Source organism: Danio aesculapii, chromosome 6 (assembly GCF_903798145.1).
Source record: "Danio aesculapii chromosome 6, fDanAes4.1, whole genome shotgun sequence".
NCBI classification, from domain to species: Eukaryota; Metazoa; Chordata; class Actinopteri; order Cypriniformes; family Danionidae; genus Danio; species Danio aesculapii.
Genome location: NC_079440.1, coordinates 34387545 through 34412801, shown reverse-complemented (window position 1 = coordinate 34412801; position 25257 = coordinate 34387545). Strand labels below are relative to the sequence as shown.

The 25257-nt window shown below is 34.0% G+C and overlaps 1 protein-coding gene across 1 annotated transcript; it reads left to right on the top strand.

Annotated features, from left to right (window-relative positions):
* Positions 1-1287: 1287 nt before the first annotated feature.
* alg6 (ALG6 alpha-1,3-glucosyltransferase) lies at positions 1288-24345 on the top strand. Its single transcript, XM_056460044.1, has 14 exons — positions 1288-1462; positions 1731-1815; positions 1980-2069; positions 2153-2241; positions 2760-2842; positions 2943-3007; positions 3113-3298; positions 6533-6668; positions 13194-13279; positions 14990-15074; positions 15165-15235; positions 17244-17312; positions 20079-20274; positions 23818-24345. The coding sequence occupies exons 1-14, from the start codon at positions 1381-1383 to the stop codon at positions 24013-24015; spliced, it is 1521 nt and encodes a 506-aa protein (XP_056316019.1). The 5' UTR covers positions 1288-1380; the 3' UTR covers positions 24016-24345.
* Positions 24346-25257: the final 912 nt, after the last annotated feature.

The following is a 25257-nucleotide window of genomic DNA, read 5'->3' as shown; positions in this document are numbered from 1 at the left end:
CACAGACATGCACTATAAGGGAATTGGGTAGGCTAAATTGTCTGTAGTGAATGTGTGTGAATGAGTGTGTATAGGTGTTTCTCAGTAATGGGTTGCATTTGCAAAGGCATCTGCTGCGAATAAGTTGGCGGTTCATTCTGCTGTGGAGACCCCTGATTAATAAAGGCACTAAGCCGAAAAAGAAAATGAATGAATGAATATTCCTGATATTTCAAGGTAAAAAAACATTATTAATAGAAGTATCCAATATTTAAAATAAAACATTATTTGGAAGAATTGCATTTGTAGAGTAGTATGCACAGCTATACAAAAACAAGTCATACAAATCTTCCTTGCATTTTTCCTCCAATGTTATGCTAATGACATTTATTAGAAAATCATTAGGCATTGTAAATATTGTAAATGTTTTTTTTCCATAAATATAAACAGTTATTTAGAAAATGCTTTTGTAAATACATTTAGGTATTTTTTGGCCATTTCTGTATAGATTTTTAAAATAGCTATATTTGTAATACATTTGAATATATACACATGAATAAAATACATTGAAATATATTTCTTCCTATCTTATTTCTGTAAAAGTAACTAGGTAAATATATTTAAAATACTTTAATAGATTAAAAAAAAAACGTTATTTGTTATTTTAAAGTAAATGGCGATTTATGAATAACCTGGTGTAATATTTTTTTAAATATATTTTAAATTGCATTTTTTTAATATAAATGCATATATATATATATATATATATATATATATATATATATATATATATATATATATATATATATATATATACATACACACACACACACACACACAAATAAAACAATAGCTATTTATAAATGAAAAACAGCTTGTTATTGGAACCATTTATGAAGTTCCCCGTCAAGTTGAACTTTTTAGTGAATTATTGTTTTTTACAGGGCTATATTTGAACAGATTAAACAGCGTTGTCCTACTTCTTTGAAATCTGTTTCATATAATTCATAATTAGTCAAAACGCAGTTTAGGCTATTCAGCGTATTTACCTTGTGATGGTCCATGAACAAGTCCTTTAATTTATCATCTCATTCAGGATATAATCTGGCAAAACCTTTGCTTACTGCACTTCGGTGTTCCTTCTGACCCAGAATGACTTATTACAACAATGTTTTTATGTTTCAATAAGACCTATATTTAAAATTGCTACTCAAACACGGGGATACAAATAATCACCAATCAATTCAACAGCCGTGCTAACGTCTGATGTCATCACGAAGCGCCACTCCGCTGACGCAATGTTTCAGGAAGTGAATCTCAGCCGCAGCGGGTCTGCACGAAAGCATGAGAGATGTTACAGATTTATGAGTTTTAAATGAAAGGTCTTGAAGGCTACCAGACATGGAGAACTGGAGCCTTATTTCTCTCTGCGTGTTGTTGGGCTTAACGTCGAGATGGGCAGTGTCTTTTCACTCTTACTCAGGTTGGTTTTCAATAATCCACCGGTTTCTACGCGATGAACAGTGATGACACGTCAGTCAGTGGCGGGTGTTGTGAAAACGAATTGTTTATATAGAGTTGTTAAATTGCTAATTGTTTACTTGTAAAGAAGCAGCATGAAAATGTAAAACAATGTGGTCTAAACATTATCCGTTTGAGTTATATACCTTTATACTTACGGAAGATGCGATTTAATAAATTAAACTATTCATAATATGCTCATGCTAAATATATTTTATGTTCTGCAATAGGTGCAGGTAAATCCCCAATGTTTGGGGATTATGAAGCACAAAGACACTGGCAAGAATTGACTTACAATCTCCCCGTTCATGAATGGTTAGTCTCATTCCTCAATGATAAAGTAAACCAACGTTGTTGAAGCTAATTTTATTTATTAACTTATTGTTAAAAACAAACAAACAATAATATTTTATCTATTGGACTAGTTCCATTTATGAATGTGGCCTGACAGTCTTTTTTTTTTCTTTTTCTGAAAAAAGGTACTTCAATACTACAGATAATGACTTGAATTACTGGGGACTTGATTACCCTCCTCTAACAGCCTATCACAGTTTGGTGTGTGCATATGTGTAAGTGTTGTTTTCTCTAGTACATAGTCTAATCCATAAAAAACAGTGGCAGGTCTTTCACTGTGTGGTGTATATTTCTATAGAGCAAAGCTGTTCAATCCTGACTGGGTGGAGTTGCATACATCTCGAGGCTATGAAAGTCACTCTCATAAGTTGTTCATGAGGGCAACGGGTAGGTATTGTAGTAATGTTAGTTGGCAATTTCTACATTCACTTAACAGAACTTGTCATGTTTTGAATAACTTTGTTGTAAATGCATGGGGGAAATGATCCCAATTAACATTCACTTAACCAATATACTTCTACCTCTACTTCCTAAAATATATTTTAAAAATGTGATTTGTTTTTTGTGTATTTTACATGATTGTTCATGTAGTTGTTAGGTAGGGATTGCTGCAAAGTTTATGATGTTTATAATATATAAAAATGTGTATGTAAAAGGTTTATTAGATTATTTAGAAATATAATGAATATATCTATAGATTTATTTACATTTTAAGAAAATTGAGTTTTTTTTCTCATGAAGTTTTAAAGTGAACGCTATATATTTCATTTTGCATTTTACAGAGTTAAAAATTAATAAATGGTTAAATTTAATTTAGCTAAGATTATAATTCATTGTGAACACAGCATAATAAAACATAATAATATTAATATTTTGTGTATATTAATCTTCATCATCTTTACTAGTTCTTTTTGCAGATGTTTTGATCTACATTCCAGCAGTTTTGCTCTTCTGCTTCTATTTTTGTGATGGGTCTCCTAAACAAAAGGTAACTACATGGCTTGATATTCATTATTAAATTGTATTAAATGGATTTCATATTTAATGAGATGCTTTGATTTGGTAAACTATACCATTTGTTCTCATAGGTTGCCACAGCTTTCTGCATCCTCATGTATCCAGGACTAATGCTGATCGACTATGGTCATTTTCAGTATCCTTTACCTTTTTGTTTTTGTCTATGTTTATTGTATTTCATTTCACCTATTCGCAATCATGTCAAGAACAGCACTTACCTCGTCTTTAACTTCATGTTCAGATATAACGGTGTGAGCCTGGGTCTGGCTCTGTGGGGGGTTTTAGGACTAGGTTTTGGCTGTGACCTGTTTGGTTCTGTGGCCTTTGTCTTGGCTCTCAATTATAAGCAAATGGAATTGTACCATGCGCTGCCTTTCTTTTGCTACCTAATGGGGAAATGTGTCAAACACGGCTTGAATGGACGAGGGTGAGTTTATTGGGTAGTTGAATAAACACTGCATTTTAAAAAAATTAAATATTGATTTAAAAGAACAGTTTGCCCAAAAATGAACATGTTGTCATCAATTACGCTCAAAGTGTGCCAAAATTATATAACTTTCTGTCTTCTGTTGAACACAAAAGAAGATATTTTAATAATGAATGTTAAAAACCAATAGCCACTGACTTCCATAGTATTTCCCCTACTATGGATTTCAGTGACTTCTGCCTGTCAGCATTCTTCAAAATATTTAGTTTTGCACTCAACAGAATAAGAAAATCACAAAGGTTTTAATTTACATATTTAAATGGAGCAAATGTAGTTAACTCTGACCTCAAGACAATTCTGTACAAGGTAATTAAGGTAGGCCTGGTGCAGAGACATTGGAAGGGAAACGTATAGAACTGCGATATAGACCTGTCATTTCTCATTCTGTTTTAACACACAAATATTTAGACAACGTCTTTAAAGAAGAAGAATATGGAAGGTAAATCCTGCCAATTTTAAATAAATCAAATAAACATTGGAAATTAAATTGAAAACCAGATTAACAATTTCATTATAAAACACTTCGCAAAATATCTGCCAAAATTGAAAATGAAATGAAATTTGTATCTAATCTTACTGCATATAAATCATTAAAACATAGCTTATTCTAATAAAGGGATGGTTGACCCAAAAATTATAATGATGTCACGCTTGCTCCAAATCTGCTGGAGTTTCTTTCTTCTGTTGAACACCAAGGAAGCTAAACTGAAAAAAATGTTGGGAAAAAGCAGCCTTTTGACTTTCATGGTATTTTTATTCCTACTATAGACATCAATGGCTACTTATTTTCCCAACATTTTTCAGAATATCTTGTTTTGTGTTCAACAGATAAAAAACACTAATAGCAGTTTAGAATCACTTGAGTAAATAGTGATGAAATGTACATTTGTGAGTGAACTATACTCTGTAGAACTATAAAAGATCAAAGTTAACTTACACTTCATTAGTTGAATCAGAAATTAAAATTGCATTATTATTTACTTGTCTTCATGGTCATCTTCAGAACACAAAATTTACAAATACTTACAAATCATTGTATTAAACAGTAATTAATAATTTAATTTTCATTTTTGGGGTGAATTAACCCTTTAATTATGTATATACAGGCTAGTAGATAAGCTAACAGTGTCTTACATTAAGCAATGTTTTATTATTATTATTAAAGGAGTAATACTTATTTTTTTAATTATTAATATTATAATTTTTTTCAATTAAAATCTAAAAAACATAAATTATTACTTGGAAATGAAAAGCCCCCTTAATTAAAAACTGCCCATTGTTATTTTAAAAATATATAAAAATATGTTTGTATACCTAATTCTTAAGTTAAGGGTACAGTTCAGTTGATAGTGTCATTATCTATCTGCCTGATCTATGTTAATTAATGACAATACAACAAACGGTTTATCTATTTGGCATCTGTTATTATTCAATTGTATTATTTTGTTACATTTTTCACCAGCCCCTGCAGCCATTCACAGTGCAAGTGCTCTGCATTTTGCTGTCTTGCATTTGTTGATTTAGTAACAATGTACCAAGGGCATTTGGAGGCAAATGCATTGGTGGATTAGTTTGCCTGGGAAGAGACATGTCCAGATGACTCTCTGGCCATGCCTGACCCTCCCTGCTATGCCTGAGTGTGCAACTGTATATCTACAGCTGAGAGGCGTTAGCGACTCCTATACTGTACTGTAAACTGACTAAACTCTTGCCTCTACTCATGAAGTCAAGAGACCTGATTTATGACCTATATTTACATTGACATTTATTCCTTTATCAGATGGATTTATCCAAAGCAACTTACAAATGAGAATAAGTGTTTCAAATCAGAGAGAACAGAGAGAAGCAACATGCCATAGTTAGAGTAGCAGTAGTATATATTTTTTCTGATATTCATACATTATTTTTTTTTGGCTTTGTCCCTTATTTATCAGGAGTCGCAACAGCGGAATGAACCGCCAACTATTCCGACAAATGTTTTACACAGCGAATGCCCTTTGAGCCACAACCCAGCACTGGGAAACATCCAAACATTCTTGCATTCACACATACACTCAGTCCAATTTGTTTACCAATTCACCTATAGCACATGTCTTTGGACTGTGGGGGAAACCGGAGCACCCCGAGGATAACCACGCAAACACAGGGAGAACATGCAGACTCCACACAGAAATGCCAACTGGTCCAGCCGGTAATTGAACCAGTGACTTTCTTGGAGTGAGGCCACAGTGCTAAGCACTGAGCCACTGTACCGCCTTTATAATATTATTAGGTTATTAATATTATTAGAGCGAGAGAGAGCAAAGAGCGGCAGAACATATACAGTAGATGCACTAGTTAGTTCAGCAGTTTATTAATATTTTATATTTGAGTCCTTGTAATGAATTGTTTGCAGGAAAGTGTCTGGTGTATATGGAGAGGAAAGAATGTGTCACCTACAGGCCCCTCACATGTGTGAAGCACACTCAGAATTGCACATTTCCTAGAAACATAGTGTTTTTAAGAGTCTGGTGCAAATAAACAGGCAGTGTTATCGCTGGACAATAAAATGATTAAGAAACAGTTGCCTTTGATATAATCAGGATGGAACATTATAAGTAAAGATCTTTGTGATTGATTTTTTTTTGTTGTTGCAGGATTTATTTATTTTAAGAATGGTACTGTAAGTGACATTCGGTAGCAGACCACGGGATCCTGCTGTTCAATTAAGCTTGAAACAGTATGCTCAAGTAAATATGTGCAGAGCCAGCAGTTTTATAGGCGAACAAAAAAAACTATGGATTATTGACTATTGATAAATAGTCCAAAAAACATATTTTTATTATTTATGAAAATTAATAGGATTTCAAGACTAATATAAAATTATGTGCACACACAGACGACCAAGATTATTGTATTAGTTATCCAAAAATAATCATAAACATATATTTTTTAAAAACATTAAAATCAAACAGAGCTAATTTAATTCAACGTTTTAGGACAAAAGACAGTGTCATGACAGGATGAATATTTTAAAATATAAAGTTATATATTTAATATATAGTTACATTTTTAATGTATTTTTTTAAAATATGTATTATGTGGATATTTTAATATTTAATGTATTTATTTTCACAATCAAAATTAAGAAAAATAAAATGGTTTTTTTTTGTGTTTGTGTGTGTGTGTACCCAGATTTTTTCATTTGGTCAAGATCTCACTGACTGTACTGGTGACCTTTGCCATTTGCTGGATGCCCTTTTTGTCAGACCCCAAACAACCTCTGCAAGTTCTTCATCGCCTTTTTCCTGTTGGTCGGGGCTTGTTTGAGGTAATTCACAGAAACCATTTGTATCATCTTAAAACATCAGTGCACAAAATCTAAATCGCCTACAAACAGCATTTTAAAATAATTTGATTCTCCTTAAACCAAGCTTGCATAACGAATTAACTTGCAGATGATGAAAATTGAGAAATAAATGATTACTATTTGCTCAATCACAGCAGTATTACACAATTGGGTCCCAAACTTTAAACTTTGCTTTAGTAAAACATATGTAAAAATATGTAAATCAGTCATATTTACTGCTTAAGAAGTGGGTTTTCAACACATCATTACTACATGAAGCTTGTTTGGCTCTGTGCTTTCCCTGTTATAAAATTTCAGGGTCGACATGGAAATGCCCTTGAAATCCTTGTCCTCATGCATAAAATTTTTTTTTCTGCATGAATGCATAAACACACTATTGCCTGAATCATGTAGATATAAACCGTGTTCTGGATCTGTGATACTAATGCTAAAAGAGATGATACAATCTTAATTCACAATCATTCTATATTTGTAGATTACCTCAATAAGACCCCTCGTGTCTAGAGCAGGATTTATCCTGTAGATCTGATTAGCAAACAAAGGTCTCGCATTGAGTTTATTGGAAAACCGGAGCTGTGTCCAGTTCATTGTCTAAAGCCACGTCGGATTTCTTTTGTAAGTCAATACCAAAATACAGGGTGTAGATTTACTGCGGCTTGCTTTTGAAATGTACCCAAAAAACCCTGTTGTCAGAGTAGCTGTGTTGTGAGAAGTAATTGAAAATTCTGCAGGGCTCAGGGCCCAGAATATATCATGCGTTTGCCTGACATGAGGCTAACATAATACACAAGGTGTGAGTAATTCTAACCTAAAGCCTTGAGCATTTGTGACGGAGGAAGCGCTAAAGCGAGTCTTGGCTCAAGCTATCATGTGTACATCAGGACGATAAAGCTGGCCGATATTTAGGCGATAGATATAGCAGTGCAGTTTAGCTTGAAATGTAAAAATCTACAGTTCGGTGTTTATTTACTTCTGTCATGTCATTTTAAATCGGTGGCTCTTTTGTGTGTGTGTGTGTGTGTGTGTGTGTGTGTGTGTGTGTGTGTGTGTGTGTAAAACTGCAGGTCTGAGATATTCGCCAAACAATAAATTAATAAATAATATAAAATAGAATTTTTGTGGGATTTGTCTGATAAATAATCTAATGATGTACTGACCTTGATATTTTTTCATGGCTTGTTATTAATGTTATTATTTTTTTTAAAGATTTATTTTTGCCTTTATGTGGATAGGACAGTTGATATTGACAGGAGGTGAGGCAAGAGAGAGGGGGAATGGGATTGGGAAATTCCTGTCAGTCAGAACTCAAACTCGAGATGCCATATACAGTCTAATAGGTTGGCGGCACTTTATAACTAATTCTAATTGTTATTTATAATTTGCGGATTCCAATACCAACTGCAGAATTGTCAATTTATTTCATTACTTATTGCATTAAAAAGCTTAATTTTAATTTATATCAGGCTATCTGAAGTGATTTAACATTAGCACCTATTGCACTGTAATCACAATCCAAAGATTGCACATACGTAAGCATGAGCAGTTACAGATTTAAAGGGGTAGTTCATCCAAAAATAAAACTCCTGTTCTCATTTACTCACCCTTTACTTTTCAGAAAGCTGTATGAGTTTCTTTCTCCTCTTAACCATTAAAGCCCTGCTCACACTGATATTTAATCCACGATTGATCGGTCATCTCAGACAAATTGGAGAAATCCTAAAAGATTCCTGAAATCCTAGGGTAAAATCGGTGATCTTTGATCGTTGGTTTGATATGTTCACTGACAGCCGCTCAGTGCCCTTTGCAATCAGATTTTTCCTCTGATGAAGTTAGGCAGTGTCAGAAGATTTCAGACACTTTCCTGCAGTGTGACAACAGCTGCGATGAGCATCAATCCAAGAACCAATAGGACCTCCGAATTTGATGACGGGATTCATGCGACAATTCAAATGGCCGCGGGGAAATGTCAAAACAGTTTTTTCTTTCTGGTTTTATTATTGAGACACGCCGTGTGCAAAATCACACAGCGTATTCTTTCGTGTTTGGCGCATCTTCATTGTCATTTAGTCTGACTTTATGACAGCTGAGATCTTACAGTGTGACATGGGAGACAAGTTCGTGCAGTCTGACATGTTATAATCGTTCAGGATTATAAAAAAAAAAAAATCGCACAGTGTGAGCCGGCCTTTACTTAACATATACCATTGTATTTGTTTTTTCTAGTATGAAAGTAGATGGTTACAGGCTTGTAGTGATGTTTTATAAACAAATTTCGGGAGGAGCACGCGCAGAAGTTTCAGTATCAAATACGTCATTGACAATTATTCTATTATCCAATCAGTTCTTGACCAAACCCCTATATATACCAAAGCTGTCTTACCTGCAGCATCTTACGACTTTAGCATCCCTCCACCACCCCGTCACCTCACCTCTTAAGCATTACAATCCTGGGGGGAGCGTTCTGGGGCCGGGGTAGATACTTCGCTCGAATCTCTATTCCTCTCTGTTTCCTGATAAGAGGAATAACTCGAGTTTGGGTGTCTTCCCCGAGCTCAGAGCCCTCTCCCCGGACAGCACGCCAAATACGCTTTATTCTGAAACTATTGCAAGTGTGAACTCATGAAACAGTCTTCAAAATATATTCTAGTGTGTTCAACAGAAAAATGAAACTAATAAAGGTTTGGAAGCACTTGAAGGAGAAATATTCATTTTTGGGTGAACTACAGTATCCCTTTAAAATACAGCCCAATGATTTCTGACACATCCGCTGTTCTTATTAATGGGTCATTGAATCACAGACTCAAATGATTTGTTCAAAAACAACTATTTTAGGAACAAAACACTGCAATGTTGCTCTGAGATGCATGCTTTTTTTGCTCTGGAGTAGTTTTAAGCTATTGTCATCGGTAAAAAATAAGTCCTGTCTCTTTAAAATGTAACTCACTCAAAATGAACTTGAACCGTTTTAGAAATTCATCTAATATTAGATCTTCGACAGTGCTAATCTGCTGATATTCAATAAAACAGCATTCTTGCTACCATGTGACGTTATGTAAGCATCAGATAAATATAAAAATGATCCTATCGATGCATATTTTTTTTTTCTTTCATAATAACTTGATTTGTATGGCTCTTCTAACTGCATTCGAAGTGTTTTTGTTTTCAGTGACATATTACAACTTGCAATTAAAATTACAATTCGTATTATCATAAGACAATAAATATTGCACACCCTAATGTAGAACACAAAAGGACTCAAATTCTTTCTGCTCATACAGTGAAATTCAACACTAGACCTAACACGGACTTTCATTACACGGAGAGGGGGGAAGCACCGAAGACATTTTTGTGGTCTCGTCTTCAGCTGTAGTGTCCACTGGTCTCTCTCCACACAACTGTGAAAGACAGCAGCTGTGTTTTCTAGCACTGTACAGAGAGTTTCTCAGAAGCAGAGCTGCAACTTTCATAACATTTACTAATTCTGTTGTTGCACAACTGCTAAAGGCCAGCAGTCTTTGAGGAATCACATGTCGGTACCCCAGCAGAAAGGTCAATGGGCGCTCGTAACGGATCGGTTTCCTAAAGAGTGCAGTTCGGTCTTCTGTGCGCACCACAGTCATCACAACCTGGGTGGTTATTAATGTCCTGGGTGTGCATTAAGACAGTCATTTAACCGCGTGTCCATAAGTTTACAAATAAGTGCATAGCTTTTTTTGACATCACGGTTACTTGACAGGAAAACGAATGAGAGTGTAATACTTCACCCTTGCCCTTTGCACCAGTGCACCCCAAGAATGCCCACAGGAATTTTTATTGCACTTTCAGTTGGGAAATGATTACGCTGAGTAATGCCACTTATGTGCTTTCCCTTCAAAACGCAGCATACCATTTAAAGACGCTCGCCGTATATGTCAATGCTAATTTTGTAAGTGTGATGATCAATGGGCATTTTAAAAAAGGGTATTGTTGGAGGTTTAGAAAAACGAAGAAGAACAAAAATGTACACATTGAAGTAAACTTAAAGTATGGGCTGATATAAAAAAGAATTTTAGTTTACTTAAATAAAGGAAATATAAATATTAAATAAATAAAAATCATTTAAAGGGCACCTATGGTGAAAAATCTACTTTTCAAGCTGTTTGGACAGACATATGTGCATGTATGGTGTATAGACCGTCATATTGGGGTGATATAAACACACCCAGTCCCTTTTTTTGCAATTTAGCAACATAAAAACAGTGGACCAATTGGAGCTGTGTTTAGACCGACCGCAACTTTACATAGGAGTGCGGTCCCCCCGCCCACGGAATTGATTGACAGCTGCGCATATTAACATGTCCTGCTAGTCACGTGTATAATCATATCAACAAGACCAGATGTGCGCAAAGCAACCGGGAATAAAAGGTCTGTTCAGTTCGCTAGGATCATCAATCATCATTAAATGTAATCAAGAGTGAGTTTCACATGTTTAAAATGTTTTAAAACAGAACATGTGTGGAATGAAGTACAGCGATTTAGCTTAGCTTTACTTCATCAGCACAGCCGCGTGTAAAAACAATTATAAAGGAAGATGCTTCAATCCTGTATTCTCACAAACGCTACGTGAGATCTGCTTCCTTTAAGTCTGTCTGTTGTCTGACGCAGCCGAGGGAGGATATTAAGGCACGCAGAAAGGCACGTAGAAATAGTGGGCGGGGAGGACTATACTTAAAGGCGCATTACGACAAAACAGCCCCCTAGTGAAAAAATTTATAAAATAGAATCTTGCAAAAGGTATAATGAAAAATCTGATGGGTGTTTTGAGCTGAAACTTTACAGACACATTCTGGAGACGCAAAACACTTATATTAAATCTGAAAAAAGGGCTAACCTAGGTGCCCTTTAAAAGTAATGTTGCCTTTGTAATAAAAGTTTTTTAAAAATATTACAGCAACAACTAAATTAAGAAATTAATAAAAGCTATATATTTTAATTTATTTATGTTTTTTAAAATCATGATGATAATACAACCAAAACCTAAAAAAAAAAAAAAAACGGATATATACAAATTAAAGCTACATTTAAAGTTACTTTAGAGTGGTCAACAATTTTTATGAAAATTGTCAAATTATTGAACATTCATTCTTTTCTTTAGACAATTTTGATAGACCTTTTTTTATTAATCTATTTCAAATGTTGACTACTGCATTGTAATGAAACAAAATCCAGTGTAAATTTCTATTTTTTGTGTGGTGCTCAAAATGGCATCAAACGTTTTGAAATAAAGTCGATTACCATTTTGACATGTTTTTGATGTTCATTTTAACACCAGGTTATTTACAGTAGTCAACATTTGAAGTGGATCAAAAACATTTATCAAAATTATTTATAACTATTAAACATCCATCAGGAGCAGATTTAACCAATAAGCAAGGTAAGCGTCCCCCTAGGGCCCCCAAATAAGTACCTAGAAGTATAAGTTATACCTATAAATTATATATAACATCGTTTTCTATTTTGTACAGTGAGGGTATAAAAATTGAATTTGAATTTAACTATTGCATCTGTGCAAATGTCTCCCCCACCCTCAATCATGGAGCAGCCAAGCAATCAATATGTAAAGATTTAATTTAAAAAAAAAGGAGATTGAGTGATTTAAAAAACAAAAAAACAAAAAAAAATCGGCAAAATAAATTGTACAAATGGTGCATTTCAGGACTTTTCGGCCCCTTTGGCTAGAATTGCTTATAGCCCCTAAATAACTAAAAACACCCCTAATTCTTGTCTCAGGACAATTTTGAAGATCTTTATTGATCCATTTCAAATGTTGAATACTGTAATGTTATGTAAATACTACCAAAATATCTTTTTGATTTTCTTATATCAACATTCTATTTCTAGTTAATTTATATTCTAAGACTAACAATCCCTTTTCTATTACAACTTCTTCCTGTAAAAAAATTACTGCATAATTGGGAATTGTAATAATTGTAATAGTATGATGTTTAATAGTACATTATGTTTAATGTGATCATTTTATTTAAATATTGCTCATTTTATTTTGTAGCCTAATATAACTTGCTATATAAAAAAATAAACATGTAAACCTTTATCATTTCTATATTGTAATTTTAACAACATTGAGTTAATTATTACTATTCGAATAAACTTTTGTTTCATATTATTATATTTATGTAGCGTATTAAATTGATAAATTGTAGTTTCTTTTAATTGTTAAAATCGTTGTTGTCTTAATATTGCATATATTTGTAATCTAAAGACCTCCAACCAAATTAAACATAATTATTTTACCCCAATATAAATTATTAAAGCATAAAGTTAGTAAAGATGAAGTTTTGTTCAGCCTATAGCCCTTAACTGAAACCGAATCGACGCCCCTAAATTGACACCAACTGTTCATAACAGTCTAGTGCTCAGTTTCTCATTGTGTGATTCTGTCCGGAGCGCATTAGTTTACTGACTTTGACAGCATGTGTTTGTTGACAGGATAAAGTGGCAAACACATGGTGCAGCTTGAATGTGCTGATAAAGATCAAGACCCTGCTGTCCAGAGAGACTCAGCTGTTCCTCAGGTAATCCTTCACCATCTATTTACCCGCCACCCTTTCTCTTTTTGCCTTTGTCTCTCTGTCTCTCCTCCTGGAAATCTCTCTCGGCATATTCCCCCTAACTAAGTTTGTGAAACGCATCTCATTATAATAGAGGGCACGGGAGGATTATGGGTAGTTAATGATATCTGAGAGATTGTGTGAAACTGATATGTGGACTAATCTGCAGGTGCAAGGGCTTGGTCAAGATTATTTCTTTGACTTGTCGCGTCACAATTTTAACTGTTTATATTTCTGTGTTTGGTTTATTTATGCAGACTCTGTAATTAAGAACTCAATCATGTTGGAAATGTTTTACTTAATTTTTTTTTAAATGTGTACAATTGTAAAATATACATAAGCGTTCAGTAATGTTTTAGATTATCACAAAATATATAGAATTTAAATTTTAAATGTGTTAATTTATGTTCGGAAGATGAACAAAGGACTCAGGGGATTGCAACAACATGAGGATGAGTAATTAATAACAGAATACATTTTTAGGTGAACTAACCCTTTCAGATATTTAAGTGGTGATTCAAGCTATATTTGATATGTGGTGACGTTATTGTCAAACCTCTTAAAGTAAACTGATATCTTTCTCTTAGAGTTGCACTGACATGGAAATTATGGCTTGTACCTTGTATTTGGAAGCTGATAATCAATATATAGGCCAATAAATATAAATACTGATATTATTTGCATACTATTGGACAAAGGATTTTATTTGAAAACCTTAACTGCATAAATAAGGAAACTGCAAGAAAACATCTAGCTTTTTGTAATTTTCCTTTTTGTTTTGTTGTGAGAAACTCTCCTATAGTGAAGATCTTGTCTTTAGTAAAAACTTTTCCAAGGTGTGACAATCAAAACTCTCATAAAGTCGTTCAACAGGCAGAAATAATCCATCAATTATCACATTTTTGGCCTATAATGCTAATATTTAAAAGCAAGTACTTATTAGCCAATACTAAAATGGCCACCAATATATCATGGATCCATTCTTGCTCATTTTATGATGTACTGACAAAAGAGTTTACAACTGAAGCGATGAAGGTTGAGTCCAATGTAGACCCAGTGCAACTGATGATGGACCAGATTCTTGTCCCACTATGGTCATTCACATCTGATAGGGTCCTTTTCTTCCAAAAGAGAGGAGATTGAGGGGTTTTAGTAATTCTGGCAAGAATAATCCATCAATGATCACATTTGTGGGCCTATAATGCTAATATTTAAAAGTTAGCACTTATTAGCCAATACCAAAATGGCCATCAATATATTGTACATCCATTCTTGCTCATTTTATGGTACATTGACAAAATGGTTTACAACTTAAGTGATGAGGGTTGAGCCCAATGTAGACCCAGAGCAAGTCATGATGGACCAGATTCTTGTCCCACTATGGTCATTCACCTCTGATAGAGTCCTTTTCTTCCAAGAGAGAGGTGATTGAGGGGTTCAAGTAGTTCTGTCAGTACGCTCAGCAGGCCAGCTCTGAATCTCGTGCATTTCTTGAACGCTGGGATCTTTCTTGTTGACTGTGAGGATGTATAAAAAGATCAGGCAGCCGCCGCGGGATAGATTACAGCCTTTGGCAACAGGAACTCTTGATCGTATTTCTCCACTCTGTTTGTGTGTGTAGTAAATCTGTCATTATTGAATCAATGTATTTAATTATGGCTTTTTTCCTCACAGTTTTGCTCTTACTGTGTTGTTTGTCCTGCCTTCATCTCTAAAACTGTTGTCCAAACCGACTCTCTGGCAGTTCAAGCTGGCTTTGGTAGGTGGTGTCATGAATATGTATTTATCTTTGACAGTTCACCAACTTGTATTTTTGACCACTGACTCTGGTGATCTGCTTGTACTGTAGGTGAACTCCTCCCTGGCTTTTTTCCTCTTCTCCTTCCAAGTCCATGAGAAATCCATCCTTCTAGCAGCCTTGTAAGCAGTGGAATATGATTCATAGTACTTGATCCTGTTGCTGTGAACAGTACTTTTGCTTCACTTACACGAATGTTAAGACCCAATGCATATTGTCGTCTACACGCCAATATTTTCAGACAAAAACAAGAAAACTTTTATATGTTTTGCTTGTGCGTTAACACAACGGCATCATTGTTGGCACTAAAAAGCCATAAATAAATAAAAATAGTGTTTCAAAGTGGAAGTTTTTGAAAACCCTGCTGTTCCGTGTTCATGTAAACACCCAAAAATGAAAGTCTTAGAAAACGATGATGTCATGTGTTTCCATAACTCTTTAGTGGAGTGTAGTTTAACATGCAATGGCAAACACACGCAACAATGGCACTGTATGTGTTAGTGCTGCTGCTCAAGTGTTCCCTAACGCTTCATCAGCAGAGTATTTTTACTTCACATTACAACCAAAAGCGGCAACACATTTTACACACACAGCAAATTATACATGGACACGAGTGGCAAGCCACTGGTGCCATGTCGTCAATTCCTTGCAGGTACTGTTTCCTAACAAAAATAATACAGTGTTTTTGGACGTTTTCATGGATAACCATAGATCAAAACTTTTTTTTAAATGCAAGGCAAAAACTTTTTGGTTTTGGATATATCATTGTGTTAAAACAGCCTATATACAGTGCTCAGCATATATAAGTACACCCCTCACTCTTTTAAATTCATAGTTTTAATAGGAAGCTATACAATATTATATATGTGCATATACATCAGATTAGTCAGTACTGAAGGAAGCCAAATCTGGAGCTTATCTAACAAAATAACTTACGATAACGGTCCAAAAACTAGTACACACAAATTCATATGTTATAGAAAAATATGAAATACAAATTTAAAAGGAGAAAAAAATCAAGAGAAGCAAAAAAAGTTTGAATTTTTTTTTGCAAAATTTAGCTTGAATTTAATTGTATTATTTTTCAATTTCTAAATATGTTTGGTGACTAAAATATTTTAATAAATATATCGATTCACTGAGAAATGGATACAAATATACATTTTCAAAATTAGGTGTACTTAATTATGCTGAGGACTAACTACATCATGTGGTGAAGTATGCCATTTCATAACATCATTTATTTTTTGGTTCCACTTTTTTCAGTCTACCAAATTAGTGATGGGTTTAAGGAAGTTTGTGAAATTATTATTATTTTATTATTTAATATAACTTTTTTTTTTGGTCATTAAACCATTATTATGACTTTTGTGTTAATTGAAACTACTTGAGATTTCACTACAACTTAAATTTAATTTCAAAAAGTTTGTAACATACTTTTACTTATTATAAACATGTTTGTAAATAAATCAGCCAAAAAGAGCTTTTACAATTGTTTTCACTACACAAATGTGTTAATTTTACCACATCCCAAAAAGAATAACACCTTTAAACTAAAATAAAATTGAAAAAATATATATGGACATGTAAGAAAACAAATACATTTAGCTACAAATGAACTAAAATCTCGACTGAAGCTAAACATACAAAATCTAAAAGTAAGAATTATTAATAATAAAAAACAGCAGTACCTATAGTTACTCAGTGAAACTAAAACCCAATGCTGAGACATTAATTATGTTAATGCATTTTAGTTTAGTAGTCACAAAAAACCTACCATGAAGCAAAACTATGCGATTGCTTAGTGCTATACAGTAATTTCTACCAGCATTTTTGTATGTTTTTTTTTTATTATTATTTTCCTTAATCCATGATATGATGATACAACATTTCACCATATAGCAATGCATCTGAATTGTCATTGTATCCTGCATGTGTAGCCAATCAGTAAGGAATGTTTCTGGATTACGGCTCTCTATTGGGTGTTAGAAGTTTGCTGACCGAGGAAGTACCAGTGACACTGATACCCAATCCTTGCCCTCTCGGCTGCATAATTATAGCTTTGGCATCATAGAAACATATCTGCGATGTAGTAAATATAGTCTTAAAAGTCAAATATGTCTTTTACAGGCCAGTTTGCCTTTTCATCAACGAAATGCCTCTCATCGTCGTTTGGTTTCTGCTAACATCCACTTTCAGGTAAGATACTTAGGAATAAATGTTACTAAGTTTAAAATCGCAGTACTATAAATAAGTGAATCCCCATGGATAAGAGCAAAACAAAGTCAGCAGATGACTAAAGAGTGAGAAGAAGAGAAGTAGCTGATGGGGGAGTCCCAGCTGTCCGTGCTAATTGTTGTGTGCATGGTTTAGTGTAAGGATATCACTGGATTACATGACATAGTCCACATACCATTAAACTAAGACCTCTTTGTGTAAACACAACCCGGCATTCTCGGCAGGCTTGCACAAAACAGTTTTAATGCACCATATTTATGTTTTTAGCCGAAGACATGATGTTCTTTGTTATGGAAGATAATTGGATTATATTCTGTGATTGAGTAATTGTCGCACTGTTAGGGGGGAAACATCCACAAGAGTGTACAGAGACAATGCATTGGCTTAGTTGTCTGTGGGCCAAACATACAACGTTAATTTGCAGACTTTTTGCAGATTATGGGGAAATGCGGTGGCATCGAAATTCACAGCTTGTATTGTTGTTTTTGCGTCATGACCTGTTCTGCTAACACAAAGATTGTTTTATTTCGTCAACACAGGCTCAATGGAAGTATTATTTGCCACAGGGATGGCGCGCATGTTGTTGTTTTTTAGAAGAATGGCTATGGAAACTGTTGAACTAGTTAGCTGAAAGTTTACTTGCATGTCTGATAAGCTTATTTGGGAGAAATGGTAACCTTTTCAGTGATGATGAAGAAAATGTGCATACTGAAAATTCTATAGAAAATCATGATTATAATAAAACACTGTGGTTACAGTGGTGTATTTATTGTTATTGTCTGGTAAAATAGTTTTCATGTGGTTTCTGTGAAATGTTGATACTTTTTAATTTAATCTATAAAATAGTGGAGTATTTATTTTAATGTTATTATCTGTTTTGGCCATAAGTAAAGCAAGGATTACCTTTAATTTTAAGTGATTTAAAAACAGTTACTTATGATATTCATTTAACAGATCTATATAAATCAATTCAGAGGAGAAGAGTATTATATATTTTGCAGAATAACTATTTTCCAACATTTCTAGAACATTCGACAACTGTATATGCTTAAGAAAACGATTTTCTGAGAATTTGGTTCATAATAATATAACGTTTACATTCAAAGAAGCAGATGAAATGTATAAACATATTTTTGCTATTTTAAATATTTAGCATAATAATTGTTTTGTTTTGATGCATATATCTTTCCAATTTAAGTGCTAGTGGTTTTAAAACAAAACCAAAAGGCTCTGTTTTTCAGATTTGAGGAATTGCTTTAGTTTCTGTTGTGTTGAGATTTATGTGGATTTTTTGTTACTAGAAACCACTTGAGATTTTACTCCAACTCAAGTGATATTCTTAAGTTCAGTGTACTTTTTACTCACTATAAACGTGTCTGTAAATAAATAGCCAAAAATAGCTTTCACTATATTTTTCACTTCAAGTGAGAAATGTGCCCCGTCCCAAAAAAGTTAACGTAATAAAACTTAAGACTAAAATAAAACTGAGTAAATAGTAAACACGCATATAAAAATAAATAAAATGGCAACCAAATAACTAAAATGTCGACTGAAGCTAAAATTGACACAGAAAATCTAAAAATAAAAACAAATTCAAATGATTAATAAAAAAAAAAACAGTAGTACTTATTACTTATAGTGAAACTAAATCCAAATGGCGAGACATGAATGGAGAAAAAAATGAATGTATTTTAGTTAAGTAGTCACAAAAATAACCTACCATAAAGCAAAAGTAGTTTAAATTCTATTGTCTATGTGTTGAGATTTATGTGGATTTGTAGTATGAAGTGAATTGTTATTTTTCAGACAAAGTAATAAAATAATTTAAATACAATTTTTGTGATGCAATTAATTTTTAAAACTACTTTACAAATAAACTACTTATTGAACCTTTTTTTACTTGCCTAAAACTGCTTATTATCTGGTAGAACTGTTTTCACATGCTTGTTGTTAAATTTTGAAACTTATATAAAATCTTTAATGCTGTAGTTCACGGAAAACTGGAGAATTAAACCCAAATATTTTTGTCTAAAATTGTGTTTTAGAATAGAACTGACTGAAGGAATGAATATGAGATGACAAAATATTGAATGAAATCAAGATTGTTTTAAATGTCTTTAAAATGAAAGCTACATGTCTTGATAACATCACTATTATCAAACAGTTTTATTAGCACAATAAATGAATCATGGGTAACTGCAAATTATGGCTGCCATTTTGAAGTTATGGCACAGCTGAGAACTGCACTTTATCTTAATCACTCATTTATTTACACACAGTTAGTCATGACATCCACCTCCACACCACTAGGTGTCAGTGTGTATATATCTCAATACAATTGCTATTTCACCCATTTTCAAGTAAAAAACAAAACAAAAAAAAAAGTTCAGTTTAAAAGAAATTTTAGTCAAAATGACAAAATATTGAGTAAACTGAGAGCAAATTGTAACACTGAGCAGGTCTCCACCTGCATTTTAAAATGTAGCATATAGTGAAAGAAAATAAAGCCTGAATTGTCACAAATGGAAAAAGTCATCCATTTTTTGTTTCTTCGATTAATAGAGCAGCCGACTTCCATTTCCCAAATTTAGACCAATGTTGGGAACCATTTTACACTCTTTAATTCCAAGAGACGAGCCCTTCATGATTAAACAAGGCCAAATAATCAATAATTGTACAAATGTTGGATTTTGTCTGTTCGTAACACTTTACTTTTGTTTTCTGCAGCATGCTGCCCTTGCTGCTTAAGGATGGTTTGCTGTTGCCGTACGTGGTGACCTCACTGGCGTTCCTCTTTCTGAGTCTGTATCTGCTCTCGGCTTTAGAGAGAAGTACGGATGAAGAGCTCAGGCTTGCCCCCTATCGCAAACTCACACAACACTTCCTGCCAAAGCTCAACCTCAGTCGGATCGTTAAATGGAAAGTAAGTTAACACTGACGTCACGGCCCGTTACCACTGACGTTAATGAAATCGATGCTTACAAAGTCAGTTAAGTGCACCGGCCCACCTGAACGGCCCATAACATTCACATTAGCTTGACCCCCGAACGCTTTTGAAGACTTAACGTTTCAACAGCTCCTTGCGTGAATGTTCGAGACCAGGATGCTTGCTATTTGTGTAGCGTGAGTCATTAACACAGGTTTGCCTAGATATATTTATTTACACAAGAGGCATAAATAAGGGGGCCCTACGATGGTGGTAGAGTTTCATTGGGGGCTCGTGTTGCTCACACCAGCACTTCCACTGATCCTTCACTCCATCTGTCGTAAATAGACATGTTAATGTTTATACCTCGACTCACTGTCCCGAAAAAGGCTGGAAAATAAACATCAAGTTACAAGGATCTGTGTCGTGCCGTTGGAGCGACTGATTGGGACTAACATCACGATGCTTCATGACAAGCGTTGTTCATTTTGTGTTAGGCTTATGACTATATCGAATTTTCTTGTTGCAATTAATTGTTGAAGCTTCTATCACGGTATGTGATATCACGATAGTGACCTAAGCTGCAAAAAAGTTACGGTGTAACAATTCATGCTATTAACTACTGGCTTATTACCTGGCTATTATTAAAGGTGCAGTAGGTGATTGTCTTCAGAAATATTTTTTGTTGTGCAGGTTGATAGTCTCTTCACATTCCAATGGTAATGATTAAAGTAAATGATCTAAATGTATTTATATGTATTTCTATATTCTTTGTAAAGCATAAGACTAAAAAAATGTTCATCCACTTAAAACTTGTCAGGTCAACAATTTTCATAATTCTTATAAGTCCCAAACTGTCTGTCAGCAAAGGTAGATTTGTATTTCTGCGCACCCGTTCACGCAGATGCAACGTTTGTGCATGCACGCATGCCGAGTTCATGTGCACACAAAAGAGAGACAACGGTAAAAACAAATGCTGAATCAAAACTTTTTAAAATCCTGAATCAATATTGGAGTTACTTTTGCAGACTGGAGGAAGGATGACACCATGACTGAAGTATTTCTATTAGATGGGCAATGTTCTGTTTTAAAACTATTTCAGTCACACAAAGCTGATGTAGATTTTGATGTTTTACGAATGGGTTATATGCACGGAAGTGTTGTTCCGCCACTGAAATCTTCCGGTGAATGATTGATGTGACTATTTTCATAAGGTACATTTTACAGCATTGATAATGTAGATTTTTATTTAGTTTAACAACAAAACATCAGTAAATAGTTTTATTCCGCCTAGCCTGCTTTACTGAGGTGAAATTGGTTTTATTTTCACATTGGTTTATTTTTGAAAATGACAACCTGTGACATGCTCTCTATATTGTTTACCATGCTTCTTTGAATATTCGGTCTAAAATAGCATGCAAGTATGGCTTCGTAATAAGTGTAATTCCTGCACCTCATCAGCCAACCACTAGGCACACAGTAGTCGCTTTAGAACAAAGCACGTGAAGGAGAGAGACCAGCGACCCTTGCATGCATGAAATATTGCACATTATTATGTTTTTCTTGCTAACTACACAACTAAAAACGTGCTAGATATAATACAGATTTTATTATAGAGTACTATAAAGTTTTCTGATTGGTGAATGTCATGATCTAGTGGGTCTTTGTCATCTTTATGGTGCATGTTCGTGATTTCAGGAGGTGTGGCTTTAGACGGCAGGGGAGGAACTGTGTTTTTTAAGATATACTAACGGAAGGCATTTAGGCAGATCACCTACTGCACCTTTAAGATCACTGTTCATTAGTAGTTATAAAGTATAATCTTATTCTGCATCCCTATTCATAAACCCAACTTCTACCTTACTAACTATTAATGAACAGCTTTTTAGTAGTTTATTAAGCTGGTAGTGTTGGTTAATGGTTTGGTAATACTGTTAATTGTGACCTAAATTTTTTTGGACTTGTGAGGGAAACCGGAGGACCCGGAGGAAACCCACATGAACATGCATACTCCACACAAAAATGCCAACTGACCCAGCCGAGACTCAAACCAGCGACCTTCCTGCATTAATGCGACTGTGCTAACCACTGAGCCACCAAGTTGCCCGTATCTTATCATACCATGGGCCCTATCATACACCCGGCACTATAAGCGGCAAGACGTATTTCTATGACATGTTGCTATTTTCAGACCATCGCAACACTAATTTTCCTGTTTTTCCGCCACATTGTTTAAATAGTAAATCCATTTGCTTTTGTATATTATTATTATTATTAGTAGTAGTATTATTTATTATATGCATATTAATATTTGTTTTATTAAAAACAAGCTTAGATTTGCCCACCTGTCAGGTTTTGGACCATATGGGGCATAGCATGTGTATTTGGATATAACTTAGTTTTTTGACCACACTTCGTTATTATTGTTCATTTATTCATTTGCTGGAAATTAGAACTGAATTTAGAAATAGTTTTGAAACAAGTCTTTGGGCTTAACAAACAAAATTAATTTTATAGGCAAATGAATGTCTGTGCATACAACACGTTTCCTTATCCACGAAAGAGAGTAAAAGTAAAAAATGAGAAGGCTCATTCTCTCTTTCTCGCGCTGCAGATGGTCTGTTTAACTGTTTTCTTGCTAGTGAAGTGTTCAGTTTTTACACTTACAAATCTGCCATGTAAATAGCAAATGCACCATGGCGTGACGCAACTGACTCTTAAAGGAAATGGGAGATGAGACTCTGATTGGTTTATTCTCAAAACACACCCATAACTTATTAAGAGAATAAACACAACTCTGTTAAACCATGCGCCGTGGTGCAAAGCCTCCATCCTTAAAATAGCAAAAGTGGATTCGGACATGCCCTAAATGCTTTTGCGCCATGCACTTTGGTCCTAGAATGTTAAAATAGAGCCCTATATCTTAAAACAAGACAATATTTTTGCTTGTCTAAAAAATGGATCTTGAATTAAGATTTTTTTTTATATTTAGACTAGAAACGAGACAAAAAAATCTAAGTAAGAAAAGCATCTTTTGTAGTGCAGCTTTGTGTTTAATTAAATTAATTAAACATTGTTCTGAGCCATAATAGTTTGTCTAATTTTTATGTTTTAGTGGCAAGTAGCTGTGTAATAAGTGGCATAAAATACATCCAGGATGGTTGTTTTCGCAGAATAAAGCCCTTCAGTCTTATACAACAACAATTTCAATTAATTTAGTTAATTTAACTAATGATTCCTATTGGACCCTTATTGCACAGTGTAGTGATAATGTACAAAAGCCCTAAAAAAAGTCAATCAATCAATATTTCAGTATTTAGCAGGCCAGATTAACGTGAATATTTAAACTATTAAGATAACCAGTTAAGTCTCAAAGTATTTTTGGTATTTTATTTTATTTTTTTGGTATTTTTCTTAAAAAGCATGTTAAAATGTCAAATGTATTCATGGTATTATAAGTGCACATGATGATATCAATATTACGCATGTTCATCATCACTATATATTTAATATTGGCTTATGTTTACTTTGTTCTTACAGTTCTGGTTGTCACTGGTGGCCATGGCTGCTTTGAGCTTTACAAGTGTTTGGCTGGAGCCTCCGGCCAAGCTGCCAGATCTGTTTCCAGTGCTGGTTTCCATCTTCTCCTTTCTACACTTCCTGGGCTTCGTAATTTATTTCAACCTAGTCCAGCTGATGGAGCCACAGAGAAGAAAGAATCAGAAGAAAACTAACTGAAACGTGCCTTTTACATCTGTTGTCAAAGGAAAAACTGCGGCCAAAATGATGGCGAAGGGAGAGGAGGACAATCGCTTTGATTTGAATAGAACAGGATGGGAATAGTTTGGGAAAATTCAATTTCCTGTTAATGAGGTTTAGGGAACTTGCTTGATTTGGGAAGAGTGAGTCCAGGGAAAGGGGATGCAGTTCTGCCAGGATTTCTCTCACCTATATGCCTTTAGAGACCAAATGAGTTAGTGGGATATTGGTTTTGTGTAAATGACCAAGCTGTCAAGCCATTGTTTTCAGGAACAATTTTGATACGTCATTAAATGGTTTTGTATCAAATCTAAATGTCTCCCAGATTTTGATTTCCTAACCATAAACCATTTTTCAAAGCTGAAAACATGTTATTTATGTAAAAGCAATGCTCCAAATGACAATTTTTCTACTTTACATTGGGAACAATAGTTTACAGATTAAAGCTAAATATATTTTACTCAAACACTGTGTAAACACATATATATTTATTCAATATACACATATTATAATCGCCAAGTTACTATTTAATATAAGAACAATGAAAACATCTTTTTTGCAATTTGTTTATTTATTTATATAGTAAATATATGGAATAAAAAAGCAATTATTAATATTATTAATTTTAAACATATTTTACAGTTAATGCTAAAATTGAGCATTTATGAATAATCATAATTTTATTTTTTTTATTTTGTCATGATGGCAACTATAAAATTAAAACACTAAACAAAGCAAAAAAACAACAAAAAAAAACTAATACCGGTCACACTTTACAATAAGGTTTCATAAGTTAATGTATTTACTAACATGAACCAAGTATGAAAAACTTGTAGAGCATTTATTGATATTTCAACAATTGCTAATGTCTTAAAATGCAAATTAATGCTTGTTAACATTAGATAATCCACCATGAGTTAACATGAACTAACAATGAACAGCTGTATTTTCATTAACTGAAGTTAACTAGCATGACAAATACCGTAATAAATGTATTGTTCATTGTTTCTTCATATGAGTAAATGCATTAACTAATACACCCTTATTGTAAAGTGTTCCCCTAATATCACTAAAATATTATTAATCTTGCAGACAGCTAGCTCTCTGCGATTCTAACATGGTCGCCTACTGAAGCTAAGCAGGACTGCGCCACAAGGGAATGCTAGGTTACTGCCAGAAATGGTGTTAGTGAGACCAGCAGGGGGTGCTCAACCTGTGCTC

Coding starts and splice junctions, on each gene's coding strand:
- alg6 (XM_056460044.1), top strand. CDS start 1,381: ATGGAGAACTGGAGCCTTATTTCTCTCTGCGTGTTGTTGGGCTTAACG. Junction 2,070..2,152: donor AGTTTGGTGTGTGCATATGT/GTAAGTGTTGTT, acceptor ATATTTCTATAG/AGCAAAGCTGTTCAATCCTG. Junction 2,242..2,759: donor GTTGTTCATGAGGGCAACGG/GTAGGTATTGTA, acceptor CATCTTTACTAG/TTCTTTTTGCAGATGTTTTG.